General features: G+C 49.7%; 1 protein-coding gene across 1 annotated transcript in view; it reads left to right on the top strand.

Annotated features, from left to right (window-relative positions):
• Window positions 1-15,024, top strand: part of LOC135917079 (uncharacterized) — a 93,819-nt gene that overhangs the window by 19,197 nt on the left and 59,598 nt on the right. Inside the window, exons 4-6 of the mRNA XM_070530178.1 lie at window positions 472-795; window positions 4,855-4,940; window positions 11,191-11,211. Coding sequence (XP_070386279.1) covers window positions 472-795; window positions 4,855-4,940; window positions 11,191-11,211 — 431 coding nt within the window. The remainder of the gene's footprint in view (window positions 1-471; window positions 796-4,854; window positions 4,941-11,190; window positions 11,212-15,024) is intronic.

Here is a 15,024-nt window from a genome sequence, read left to right as displayed (position 1 = left end):
GAGGCAGCGTTGCCCCGTACCTCCGACTTCTGGCCTCCACTCGGAGCACTAAGTATTTTTTTTAATTTCTTCATAAACTTATCTCAGAGCACTTAGGTATTCCTGCAACGGGCGCTGTCGTACACCGGTGCCAGCAGCGGACATGAAACCCACTATGCGAGCGCGCCCAAGCAGGTATCGCCGTAAGAAAAACGAAGAGAAAAGAAAGAGAAAATCTTTTTTGACGTAAGTGGCGTCAGAGATTGATCATCACAGCCTTGTATCTGACCCTTTTGTGAGTCGCGGGACCCGAATGCCGGCCAGTAAAGAAAGTGCCTTAAGTAAGAGACTTCTGAGTAGGGGTCGTGTTTACGCTTTACGTCGTGCTTATATAATATGTAGGACTGCACACTAACAACTGCCCCGCACGCTGGAGGCGTCCTTATTAGACATCTTCAATCCTGCCTCTTATCTCTCCGCGCCTCTGTGCAGCACCGGTAGAGCCCGGCTTGGTGTCCGTGCTCTCGGCCCAGCAGCGCCGCATTGTGCTCAACATCATAGGCCCACCGACCTGGAACAGCGACCCGGTCGGGTTCAACGTGGCGTGGCAGGCAGTGGATGATCGCCGCGGACCACACGGAGAGCTGAAAGTGCCGCTGCCGCCCAACTGGTCACCTGTGGAAAACACGCTAAACGCCACGATACCGCTTCCAGGTGGTCACGACTACCGTCTTTCTGTGAGTGCCCTAGGGTCGGATGGTGCCGGCAACGATATCTGGAGCCCCGCAGCAGACGTCAACGTAAGCCTGCCACTCGGTAAGCCAAAAATTTAGCGGACATATACAGAGGGTTCAAAATGAAGCTTTATGGTTTTCCTAAAAGTGGGCACTACGATGCACCCGAATACCACCTGCGCAAATAAGTTATGTGGCCAGGGGGACACACAGTGAGAATATAATTATCGCTGTGAACAGCCCAATGAACTAAAATTGAATAATTACTTTTTTTGTTGATTGCAGTAAGTGGGTATGTTTGTATCGAAAAGTTAGCGGCAGCCATGTTTCTACACAGTATCAGTTGGAATAATTATTCGAGGATGTGTGTGCTTCGAGATATCCGACTCCAAATTTTAATTGTGTTTTGCATGATTAGCGTGCAAGAGATGAATGGCGCAAAGCTCCTCCCTGATCTGAGAACGAGAACGAGATCTGAGTCTGAGAACGGGGCGGAGGCATTGTCAAAGATGATAACTGTCCACTTTCCCCTCTCGGCTGGCGAAATAAAAAATCGTAGAGCCCAGAACTACCGTCGTAACATGCGACCGCTCAGCCTGTAACGTTGGCGACAGCTGCCATGCCGAGATAATGGCGCGAGCCGAGAAGCCGGAGGGCAGTTCGCATGCGTAATGGTGACTGGACGAGCCAGCATGGTCCTTGCCTGGGCAGCGCAAATAGAGTGACTGCTGATTTCCATGTATTGTAAGTTTTAATGAAATCAAGAGTAACAACGGCACGGCACACCGCGCTGTCATATCTTGATTTCGCCAGCCGAAAGGGGAAGGGGAGCAGTTATGATCGTTTCCTTTGCCTCCGCCCTGTTGTCGGGCTAAACGCCGCACGCAACAGCCACGTCACACCAGAGAAGAGATTTGCGCCGATCCTCCCTCTCATGCATCCGTAATCAGGCGAACGACAACTAAAATTTGGAGTCGGAAATGTCGGAGCACAGACACGCTAGAATTCTTCCAACTGATACTGTGTAGAAACATGAGTGCCTCTAACTTTTCAGTACAAACATACCCGCTTACTGCAGTCAATAAAACGGCAATTATTCAATTTTAGGTAACTGGCCTGCTGACAGCGATAATTATCATCTCACTTTGTGTGCCCCTCGCCGCATAAGTTATTTTGAGATATCTGTGCCTGATATCCGTGCTAAACCTGCATTGGCGCTCCAATTCAGATCGGCCCGAAATCGCTTTGCTCACGCTTTTATGAAGTTGTCAAGTGGAACGTCAATGTATTTCGTAGCACATTTTAAGGCAGGACATCTCGCAAGTGGAGCTAGTCTTGCACTTTCTTCAAAGCAAGCTTGAATGCACTGCAGCTTGGCGTCAATATCCTAATTGTAACATGTACCTTGAAATAAAACTGAACAAATTAGTAACTGAATCTTTTTAATTAGTCACGAAAACGATTAGTTTTATAGTGGTGGTAATTTTTGTCGGTCGCGAAAATTCATGTGAAAAAGCGGAACAGCAATGTCGCAATCTATTTCCTTAATCAGATGGTTCGAGCTGGCGATATAGCTTATGTGTAGCCATTCGTAATGCTGCAGATAACGTCGATTCCACGTAGTGTAAGATCCACGTGACGTTTACAGCACAGCTGCTAGGCGCCTGTTCCTGAGGCGAGCGTCGGCGTAACCGAGCGAACGGATGCAGCGAAGGATGAAATAGTGAACGTCGAGCGCAGCAGAGGATGAAAAATTACCGACGATTACGTTACTTCCTAATGCGAAATTTGAGCGCAGCAAATAAGCTGTTTCACCTTTTCGATAGATTGAGGCAAAGAAATCGAGCAACACATGTATGCGCTATCACAGAATTTTTTTTTATTTTTCACACGTATTCCTTTAACAAAGACTCCACTAACAGTTCTTGACAGTCATGAAGGAAGCTTTGTGGTCGGAGAAATAGATTGATATATGTTCAACTTGGTACACCAATGCTTGATTCTCAAAGACGAGATCTATACAAGTGCCTCGCGAGGTTGTCACAGCCGTGGGAGGCGTTACGAGCGAGAGGAATGGGATGTTCTCCCGCATAAGTGTTAGGAAATTGCTGTTTGTCTTTACGTCAACATTAAAGTCCCCCACTACTAACATCGGTGTGGATCGATGGACGGTTAATGCGAGTTGCAGGAAGTGCACGACGTCTTTCGTGAGTGCGGTAGGGGCGAAGTAGGCAGCTACTACCAGCAAGCCGTTGGGCAACTTTGCGGCGCACAGTGGGGGGGGGGGGGGGGGGTCCCCGCCCCCCTTTCATCCCTCCACACCTAGCAGCGACCGCTAGCAGCGGTCGACTGATACCGCTGCTAGCAGCGACCGACTGATACCGCTGGATGCCGCTGACGCCGCTAGAGAGTCAAGATAACGTGACTGCATAGAACACCCCTCTCTCCCCCCCCTCTCCCTTCGATAAACTCTCCCGATCTGTCGATTGAAGGTTTCCTACTGCTCGCCGCCAAGGGCGTGTTAGCGATTCACGTCGAGATAGTGCGTCCTGCGCTTTCGAAAGGAGATCCACGCACAGCAACAGGGGGGGGGGGACCCTTTCCTCCTCTTTCTGCATGGCGGCGACGGTGTTCTATGCAGTCACGTTATCTTGACTCTCTAGCGGCGTCAGCGGCATCCAGCGGTATCAGTCGGTCGCTGCTAGCGCTGAGGGGATGAAAGGGGGGCGGAGCTGGTTACGAGGCCGACGCCGACGACGACGCGAAACCCAGGAACGGACGCCAAAGAGCTGCGCTCTAAAAAATTGGAGGACGCTTAAGCTTCGCATTCAAGAGTGGGACGCGACAGCGTTCCCGTCGACCCGCCAAGGGGTATAAGACAATGCGCTACGGCACAGCGATCACTTACGATGCGCCCCGCATCGGACTTAGCGCCCACCTATCACGCGGTGAGCGTCGAGCAACGCAGCGTTCGGCGCGGCAACGAAACGTGCGCCTGAGCGAACGGAACGAACCAAAGAACTCGGTGTCTCGGAGGGGAAACGATCTACGCCAGCCAAACGTCGTGATCGGCACGGGCAGAGAGATAGATAGTAATCTAAACCGGGAGCACGGCGAAGCGTCGTCAGGGGAGAGGGAGTCCCGCGACGCGCCTGGCAGTGGTCCCAATGCGGGCGCGGCGCGCCTCCTGTCGGGGCAGCGCCGTACATTGAGGGGAGGGAGTCTTCTGTGTTTGCCGCAAGATGGCTCTGCGTGTGCGGAAAGCGCAGAAGAAATGCAGCGGAAATTCACTTCGCAACTCGTGTAATTGCGACTTCTGTACGTTACATGTTCATAATTACCGATATACAACGCATTATAACTTTCCACGGCTCGTTTCGAAGGCAACACCGCATTCACTAGAGGCGCGTTTGCACCGCTTGGAAGCATCGAACTCGTGGCTGAGTGGTAGCGTCTCCGTCTCACACTCCGGAGACCCTGGTTCGATTCCCACCGGGCCAATCTTGGAAGTTGCTTTTTATTTATGAAGCGCCTGCCGTGATTTATCGTTCACGGTCAACGCCGCAGACGCCGACACCCGACGCCGACGACACCGGCTTTTCTGCGACACGAGCTCCTTAACGCTATCGCGTTAATACGCTAGGAGGAGAGCGGAGGGGGAAGGTATGGCGAAAGCGTGCGAAGACAAGCGTAGTGCGGCGACGTTGGCTGCGAAATGGAGCCAGAGTAGCGCGCCAGCGTAGTTCGCCTGCGAGGTAGTACATCAGCGGCGGCTGCTGCGAATCGCGCCCACGCGTCACCCACGCGCTCTCCACATTAGCGAGGCAGTCGCGCCACACTTCGCTCCGTTTGCAACGCGCCGCGCGAGACCGATTGTACGCGCCAGCCAATATATCGCGAAATGAAAACACGTATAGAGCTGCGCTGAAATATCGCATTACGGAGTATCGTAACTGTTGGTTAATTTTTCTTACCACCAATTCAAGTGCGCTATGTGCCACCGTAAATCGACGTCTGATCGGCAGCATTGTTACTTCATAACCTCGCTTGTCAGAACGGAAAAGGCCATTTTCTTATAAAACGCATTGTGAAAGTTTTTAAACATGCTTGCATGCTAATAGGCTCGCTTTCGTTTTTTTAGACTATTACGAGATTTCAGCGCACGTCATTGGCCCATCCAAGGCAGTCATTTCGTGGCGAGCCTCCGAAATAGTTGAAGTCTTCAAGGTAAGCTCGACAAACAATGCTTGCGAGCATTTTTTTATTTTAATCATTCATATTTACGTGTAGGCCTTTGTGGTATTGTGTAGTTCATTATTTTGTTCATGGTGACGGCTGGTGGTGCCCAAGGAGACCTAAAATGGAAGTTTAAGGAATGGGATGTAACAGAATGAGCTCAGTATTGCTATAAAATAGACATGTGCATAGACGGTAACATATTTCTAACCTTATAGTCAAGTACATATACAGATTTCCTTGGTACGCGTACGACAACGTAAGCACTCAAATTTTCAGGCACGTCCTCAAGAACTAACGTCAAGGGCGAGAGAATGTGATACAGCTAAACAAATATACGAGAATATAAAGTACAAATAGCATGAGAAAGGCTAACAGCCACCAAGTTTACGCCAGGTTTCCTGTTATTGCTTCCTGTGAAAGACATGGCAAGGATCTTAGAGTCAAATAAGTTCGTTTTATCTCTTGTAGAAAAAAAAAAACAGTGCAGGAATGGCACAATTTCTCTCAATTTCGATACGCCCACGTAATATTGTGCTGTTTGCGAACATTCCGGAACACTCATTTGTGGAGAGTAGGTTGAGGGCGCTAGGTTTTAGATTCGGTCAAAATAAATATTACCCTATGATGCTGAACGGTGTCTGTGATCAGAAAATCACAATACAGGGATATTAAATTTCCAGAGTTTAAGAATACTAGCACTTATAAACATGGACTCAATACATAAAAATTTTCACAGAAAAACAGGAAGGTGTACTCAAAATTAAGAGGGCGAGGTAGTGCAACTGGTGTAAAAAAAGAGTTATGTTTCCCGAATTTGCACATGGAAACACGACGTTGTCTTTCAAATACAAAGGTTTTACTGAACTAGAGATTAAAGCGCTGCGTGAAGAGTACCTTTGGGTACGCACTGACAAACCACAAACGAGGCAGTGCAGGTTGACGTAGGCTAGGCATTCTAAGAATTGTGGCAGGTTCCGAGAAAAATCTGCTTCGGCAGATGAATGAGAAATAAGAGGAAAAATAGATAGGCAGCTAGAGTAATGCCGGACTTGTATAGAATAAAACGTCGCATTGCAGCGCAGGAACAGAACCAGGAAAATAACCATAAATAATGGCGCCAACCACGGCATGCAAAAGCTGGTAAACGTATAATTAGAGATGCAGAAAAGAATACTTAATAGGCGCGATGGGGAAGAACCCAGCTACTGCTGTATCTCAACCCGCAAGGAATTAGCTCTGAAGAGCAAACGTTAAGATAATTCAAAGAACAAAGTACTACTGTTGGTAGCTGTTCTATCAGGTAGTCGTAGAACACGGCATCACAGTAGAAAAAATGCCGATGAGAACTGTGCACGCGTAGAGCGAAAATATCATGGCAGTAATTCAGACTATTTAGTTTCAGACTATTCAGACTATTTATGTCGCAGAATTCATCTAGAAGTAAATAAGGACCTAGTTACCCTGTTCTAGGCCTTGGGCGTTTAGGATAACAGCGAAAACGAGAATGAATCTGCGGTAGACTGTACTCAAAGACAGCCCGACTATGGGTAGCGTAGGCGTAGGAGGAACGCATAATGAGAATACTTTTTGGGACAATGAACATCTCAACTAGGATGGTTTGCTAATACGAACCAAGGATTTTCATGCCACCTTTGAATGCAGAAAAAAAGGTAAAAATAACGTGTTTGGTGGCGTCAGCTGCCTACCCGCCTGCACTTTTCAAGGGGGGCGCTTACAATATTGCCACCTGGTGTCACGAAGAAACCCATATGAGACGAACAAGTAGGAAACCTACGCTTCGTTTTCCGAGGCTCCACGTGCCAGCGCCCAGATAACAATGCTGTTTAAAAACGTTTCATTTTACCGACGAATTACATGAGAAGTCTGGTGTAGGCGCTGCGTAACGCGTAGTCAGTGACTCCAACGTCGCACAGGAGCTGCAACATGAGCCCTGTGCCTGTGGACATTCCAGTGCATCGTGCCAGTTAACGACTGCAATGCCGGCCCCCCGAGTCGGAACAACATCCTAACGAGGCAGCAATACGACCTGAAGCACTCATGGACGTCCCTAGCTCTGTCCATTATAACCTACACAACTCGCGGGTGCGAAATTCTTTCCACGACGAGTTTTTTGCAGACGTGGAGGACCGGTTAGTCCAGTATAAACGTGTTTCTGCATTCCATGAGTGGGACGACGCCAGAACACTGCGCGATGTCTATTTCAGCCTGGAAGCCGGTGCCCACGCCTGGTTTCAAAACCGACAACACGTCTTAAAGTCCTGGCGCGAATTCCCCGTCGGCTCCTAGATACACCAGTGCTGATCGTCAAGACCGAGCCAATCACGCTCTCCAGTCGCACGTTCATCTGCCAAATGAGTCGGCCACAATGTATGTGGAACGCATGACGCGCCTTTTCCGATGAGCGACCCTGTCACGACGGAGCACAAGCTGTACCATTTGGTGCGTGGCGTGAAAGAGCAGCCGTTTGCGGATCTGGTGCGGAGCCCCAAAAAGACCGTCGCTGAGTTGCTTACTGAAACCATTATGATGGAGGCGGCCAGTAAGGACTGCATCTGCGCCTCTTAGATTGTTCACACGCTTCGCATGCAACACCGACTGGGTTCGCGAATTAGTATATTCCGCCATGCGCGAACAGATCCAAAAGCCTACGGTGAGCCCAAGTATGTGATTACTTCCATCATCAGTGTCATCCGCGAGGAAGTGCAACAAGCACTCATGGTTTCACCCAACCCCGATGTTGATCCACAACTTTCGTGACCATACATTCACGCCCAACTTACGCGGATGTTTTGTGACAAACCATACCTGGGCCATCTCCCGCAGCCGCAGAGCACGCCTTCTCTTCATCCCCAGTACCATCAGAAACAGTCGGTCCATGCATTGCTGGTTACCAATCACCCGCACGGAATTCCCATGTCTAGCACACTTCTGACCGACGACCCTTTTGCCTTCACTACGGTGAGGCCGCTCACATCTATCGCGGATGTCGGTACTGACAACTTGGGCTGACTGGATTTTGCGTCAGCTTGCCTCATCCCGAATTTGGCCAGAGAAATTGCAGAATTAATAGCCCAGCAGCCCATGCCGTCATGTCTGAAACTTCAGTCTATTTTACCATCTCCCAGGGGATTCTCACCGAAGCGTACATGCTTCGCGACCATGGAACAGAGGTGATAATAACAATAACAAGCCCGCTTCAGCAACCCTGAAGGCAGTGACCTTCGGAGGCAAGGTCGCTGGGCCTCGATGTGCAGACGACCTCACTTCGCGGCGCTCACGAGAAAACGTGCATCAACCGCAGATATCTGGACCTTGACGTAATCATGGCACATGTCGCCCCTTGTGTGAAAAGACAGAATCCGACAACCAAATCTGACAACGGTCACCGCATTTGGCTAGACATACCTGTGACGGTTGGCGGCCGTAAAGTTAGTGCATTAGCAGCCACGGGTGCAGATTTTTCTATTCTGGGCGGAAAAATGGCGACGGCTGTCCGAAATGTTACGATTCCTTACATTCGCACAACCGACGGCCCCGTTGTTATTCATCTGGGCTGTTGCACGGCCACAATCAAAATTTGAGCGACCACATTCGTAGCCACGTGTCTCGTTTTCCGCGACTATTCTCGCAATCCGATTCTCGGCGTGCATTTTTTCTGCACGCTTAAGGAGCAGCAATTAATCTTCGCCAACGCACCGGCCCCTTTCGGAAAGAACGAGCTAAAGGGTGAAAGAAAGACAGCAAATGCAATATTGCGCTGCGTGTTTCTGACGACACCGTGACTTTGCCTCCACAAGCGACAGTTCTGGGCGAGGTCACATGCCAAGGATTGCCGGATGGAGACGCGGTCGCAGAAAGCAGCGCGTCACTTTTGTTGCGTGCGTGCGTGCGGCCAATAACAAGCCCGCTTCAGCAACCCTGAAGGCAGCGATCACCAAGTTCATGAATCACGCAGACAGATACCTGCCAGAAATTTTTACGAACATTCGCACCTTTTATGAGGCACCGCCGTTGCCTACGGAGACACTGCTGCCGACATTGCCGAGTGCTTCGCATACGAGAAAGTGCCCGTTGACGCCGCTTTCTTTGGTAGCATGGATGTCAAGCCGAAACATTCTGCCTCAAGCAAGACCACACTTCACGAGCTTCTCGTGGAATTCCGGTCGTGCTTTGAGTCTTCGTCTAAGGTACGCCAAACGCATCTCACTAAACACCAAGACACTACCGATGCAGATACACGCTCTTTCCGACAATATCCCTATCGTGTTTCGGCTGAAGAACGCGAGGCTGAGTAGACGTAAATAAACGATGTCCTTGAAAATAGTGTCAACAAATCATGCTGCAATCCATGGTCCTTCCCGGTCCGTTGAATTGTTGAAGAAAAAAGGCGAAACCCTGTGTGTGTGCGAGGAATATAGAAAAATCAATAACGCCCCAAAAAAAAGACGTTTTGCCGTTGCCGCAGGCCGGCAACTGTCACGACCGTAGAGGCATGCTAAGTATTTTTCATCTGAGGTTAGATGAGTGAGACCACAAAACAACTGCGTTTCTAACTCCGGGCTGTCCGTACAAATTTCCTGTGCTCCATTTCGGCCTCTGTTCTGCTTCCGTCACATAACAGTGAAGGATGGATGTCGTTCTCCCTGGCTTGAAATGGCAAAGCTTCCTCATATACCTTGATGATGTCGTTGTCTTCGTTAAGAATTTCAGCTAATACCTGACGCGTCAAAAAAACAAAAAATGTTCTTAGACGCCATCCGCACTGCTGACCTCCCACTCAAGCCCCAGAAGTGTCATAGTAAGATGGCGGTCGCTGCCGGTGGGGGGAGCTTCGAGCTTGTCATTCAAGCCGCCGATTTTGGATTATTTAGAGCCTGCATGCACAGCTTTGCAATTTCTTTATTAAGTGAACGTGCTCCGCCACAACTCTTTGCAATGCAAAATTTCAATTTGACTGTCGAAAATTCCCTGGTCCCTTTAACGCGAGAAGGCTGGCGTATTGGTGCGCAATAGGGAGTTTTAGAATAGGGGCCCCAATAGTTTGGGGCCCCAAAGAGCTTTGCGGGTGTTAGCGTTATGGCACGTAGGAGTGAAGAGTTTTAGAATAGGGTTTTACGTTTGCGGATAGCGTCTTGCGCTGACAGCGCCACTACGGCGTCAAAGAAAAGCTATTAGAAATAATAAATAAAATATATACCATTTTATGATAGGAATAATAATTTTGGCTTTCGTGTATTCGCATTTAATTACAATTTAGAAGTTATTCTGTAAGCAGCAAACAGTTAGTTGCGCTTAGTTTTGAGCAAACCAACATTACTAGCCTTCACCAGCCAAGCTTAGCCGCGTTAGGCCTACGAGCCATAAAATCCACAAATGAATTCAAAATCAGCGGCGTCTAATGAGTCAATATTCATAACACACGCTAGTTGAGGGAAAGCGATAACCGCAGTCACTTCTCCTAGCTTGCGAACTTCACGCGTTACCGCGAATCGAACCCAGTTTGGTGCTAGGTTAGAGCCGTCGCTTCGATGGGCGCCGCCATGTTTGCCGACGCAAAACTTTTGGGGCCGCTATTTGGGCTCCCGCTAAATCGGTGAAATAGCGTTCCCAACGCAAAACCCAAAGGCAGTTTGCGTCTTGCGCATGCGCAGTGGCTTCGACGCTATTTCTTTGGGGCCCCAAAACGTTTGGGGCCCCTATTCTAAAACTCTCTAATGTGTTGGAGCTCACGTTGTGTGCGAAGGTTTGGAGGCACGGCTCGGCGAAATGCTAAAAGGAGCTGGAGTGCGGAATGTCCACTTGCGAAGTGTGGTTGCGTAATGTCCTACGAGGCGCTGCTTGGGGTCATCTCGTGAACTCCATTCAAGTGAGTTTTAGCGCAGGTGGTACCACGCGTCTATAGGCAATGAGCGAATGTTTGCTGCAATTTACACTACCCATAAAAATGGGAGCCTTGCTTTGTGTGAGATCGTAATACTTTGCTATCACGGCCATCGCTTCGCCCATAGAACGATATTATCAATATCTTTGAAATCAACGAGGGATGAAATCGTACAGTTTTAAGAGCGAATAATGCGTTGCCGGAAAAAATTACTTCTTTATAACTGCTCCAATAATATGAATAATTAGAATCCTGGCTGAAAGGATTGCTATGATATATTTTCAAATATATGTTGAGTGATTTTACTAATTTTTATACATTCTTTCTTTTTTGCAGGTGGCTGTGTACATTGATTATGTGAGTATCGAATTTTTGTTGCAAACAGTACACCGAGAAATATGTAAAAAAAGATCAGTTGGATCCTTAGCCCAAGGTTAGCTGGGATCCAAATGCATTCCTAATTTTTCAGCTTTCCGTCATCCGAATGTCGTAAGCTTTACAGCAACACAATAATCTGTGTACGCTCTATGTGACATACATTTTCGCGTAATTCTTAAGCGCATTTTCTCCAAACCAAGCAAGCACCTCTCTTATCAGAACGAATGACAACTTAAAATGTGTATGCAATACGAAAGGAAACACCTAAATTTATTCAAGTTGTCATAGTGTCATACCGCACGTACCCTACGGAAAAGTATACAATAATAGTGAATGTTCAATAGGTGAGGTACTTCTTACTCATTACAATGTCAGGCTCAATTTCAGATACCACGAGTATAACCTTTTGCTTGTTCTAAACTTTAAATGGCAAATACGGTGTTCCATCTCATAGTGCTCAGGAATGTACACGGTCGTCCACTTCCAATTTGAACACGGCTCCGGGCGGCCGGCGAGGGCGGCGCTCCGCGGAGCGCCGCTCGTGGGCGCCGGGGTAACTAACGCGCCGGCGCACTGGCCGCCACAAGCGTGGCCGCAGCCGCGTCGTCTGCTACAGCGCGTCTGCACTACGGCTGCGGCTGCCAGTGCGCGCCGGCGCACTGGCAGCCACAGGCGTGGCCTCAGCCGTCAGCACACACTAGTGCAGACGCGCTGTAGCAGACGACGCGGCTGCGGCCACGCTTGTGGCGGCCAGTGCGCCGGCGCGTTAGTTACCCCGGCGCCCACGAGCGGCGCTCCGCGGAGCGCCGCCCTCGCCGGCCGCCCGGAGCCGTGTTCAAATTGGAAGTGGACGACCGTGTACACTAATGTTTTATTTGCCTTAAATATTCGCACCATATTATTTGATTTCTTTAGCACGTAGAAAAAGAGAATAAAGTGTTGCGGGGGCTGCTCTGATTCGAGTAAGGCAGGTCAAACTAAAACTTCGTATATTGCAGTGTAAGAGCGCGAGGAAAGCACCCATTCGATGGGCAATGAAGAAAAGAATGTTACGTAACGAATTACATGTAAGTAATTACTAGTCACTAATTAATTTCTTCTCAGTATTGTAATGAACGGAATATTTTATTTGCTCGGTAACGCTCAGTGTAATTCAATTACTTTATTTCGCTGTCTATCAACAAGTGGTTCAAGGAAGGTGGGTAGCTGGAGGGGGTATTAGCAAAACGTTCTATCTACATGCATGTCAATAATTAAAAACCGATGGCAATTGTATTTCTGCGAAAAAACATAAAAAATTATTCGACGATTACAACACTGCCTAATGCGAAATTTCAGCGCAGCTGTATACGTGTTCAGCTGCACGTTCCAAACGGAGTGATGAGTGGCGCGACTGCCTCAATAATCGGGAGATTGCGAGAGGCAGCGCGTGGGTGACGCGCGAGCGCGATTCATAGCAGCCGTCGCAGGCAGACCTCCGCTCAGACAGACCTTTGTGTGCATGCAGATGACGCGCGCTACTCTGGCGACATCTCGTAGCCAACGTCACCGCAACGCGAGTCTTGCACGGCACTACGCTTCTCACGTTTTCGCCATACCCTCCTCCTCCGCTTTTTGCCTCGTGGTTCCGCTGCACCCTGCACCTCCGCTTTGGTCCTCGCACTCTCTTCGCTACCGCAGTCTTTTATCTCCCGCTGCGCTCCGCCTTCGCTTTCATCCTTCGCCGCGTTCGTTCGCTTGGTTACGAGGGACAACGATGACGCTTGCCGTAGGGGCGGGTGCCTGAGATCAGCGCTCTGAAACCTTTTCAACCTGGCCCTGTGATGAAGGCAGTGCAACGCCACAAAGCTGCTGCGTAGCGTTATCTGCTGCGAGGAAAGTACTAGGAAATATGGACCGGTCCCGAAGGCAGCGCAGTACAACAAAGTGCCTAAAAGGGCTAGCTCAGCGAGGAAAGAATGGGGACAACTGGCTCGCGACGCTCTTTGCCAACCGTTTCAATGAAATTGTTGGCTTTGGCGCGAGAGGAGTATGTGTCCAATCGTAGCTTCTGTCTTCGAGCACAGCAGCTCGATAATGTTGTACATGCTGGAATCTAGTGAAAACGGGGAGACATGGTTCCCCGGGACTGCGCGTGGTCGGTGATCTGGCAGCGCGTGCTCTTCTTGACATAGAACACGTCTGGGAGACCATTAAACGTGTGCGTATGTGACTCCTCGTCTGGCCGTGTCGCTCTTCCTTCCTGGCTACAACTTGGTTTCAGAAGAAGAGGTTCTACCAGCGGACATCGGCTCCTAGACCTCCTCCGTGAGACCTGCTCCGTGCCAGCAACGAAACGCCGGTGAGCTGCTCCCTATGCGCACATCTCGGTACTCAAGCAACGCGACCCCTTAACATTCGAGGCCATGGCGTCATTCGCAATTCAACCGCCGGACGCCTCCAAATTTTCATCGCCGAATGAGTGGCCGAAGTGGAAACAAAGATTTGAACGTTTCCGAACCTCTTCAGGGTTGTGCGTTAAGCCCGAGAAGCATCAAGTAGACGCGCTACTCTACATCGTGGGCGAGCGAGCTGAGGAAATGTATGCCATTTTTGCTCGCTCTGAAGAGAACTCCAAGAAATTCAACGCAGTCGTGGAGCAGTTCGACAAATACTTTATCCCGCGACGCAACGTAATCTTTGAACGAGCCAGATTCAACACCAGAGCGCAACAACACGGTGAGTTGGCCGAAGATTTCTTTACTGCGCTTCACACATTTTCGAAAGACTGCGAGTTAGGCGCTCTTTGAGAAGAGTTCCTGCGCGACCGCCTCGTAGTTCGGATAAAAGATAAGCAGCTATGCGCCAGGGCTACAGCTCGACGCAGACCTCACTCTTCAGAAGACTTTCGAGTCCGTCCGCCAGATCGAGAGCGTCCTTCAGCAATAAGTCAACCTCCGCCGGGAAGTGCCATGTGCGAACAAAGTTGCATCCGCTCTCCAATCCACCTGGAGTACTTCGAAACAGGACAAAAGCGGCAGCTATTCACGCTAGGCAAACAAGTCATCTTCATCCTCCGGTAAAAACAGCATGCAGAAACCATGCCGTTGGTGCGGTCAAGAGCGTCACCCTCGTACTCTGCGCCCAGCAAGCTCGGAAGTGTCCATGAATTGCCGGAAAAAGGGTCATTACGCCTCCGTATGCATGCCGCGGAGCCTCGATTGTGTCGAAACGCAACAAGTCAATTTAGAAGCACGATTCTTCGAAGTAATCAAGACGTCTAATACAGGAACGTGGGAGGCAACAGTCTTGGTTCAAGGTGAGCCAGTAAATTTCAAGATTGACACTGGCGCCGACGAAACAGTCGTCCCGAAGCAAGTATTCCAGACGCTTAAGGACAGACCTTATCTCTCGATCAGCTCCTCCTCGCCAACTATATGGCAGCTCATCCAGAGCTCCTCTACCGCGACCATACGACTACTCAGGATGTCTACGTCTTAGATGAAGTTTGCACTCCGTTGCCAGGAAAGCCAGCGATGAAAGAACTCCGAACGTTGACACTTTGTCATATGTAAGAGGCATGGGACACTAAAAGAAAAGAAGAGGACGATGTGCGCCGACCGGTCCGAACCGCACGGGCCCTCGAGGCGCGTGACCTGAGGTGTGATCGGAGGAGAAGCGGCGCTGAGCTGGGATTATCGACGTGGCTCTGGGCCAAAAAGGTTGGAGCGCCAGCTTCGTACTGGCGACGGGACCCATGGAGGTTCGGACAGGTCCGTGACGCTGGCGACCCAGGGTGTGGCCGTCGACCTC

This window comes from Dermacentor albipictus, unplaced genomic scaffold (genome assembly GCF_038994185.2).
Source record: "Dermacentor albipictus isolate Rhodes 1998 colony unplaced genomic scaffold, USDA_Dalb.pri_finalv2 scaffold_60, whole genome shotgun sequence".
NCBI lineage: Eukaryota > Metazoa > Arthropoda > Arachnida > Ixodida > Ixodidae > Dermacentor > Dermacentor albipictus.
Note: the sequence above shows the minus strand (reverse complement) of the source record. Positions and strands in the feature narration are given on the sequence as shown.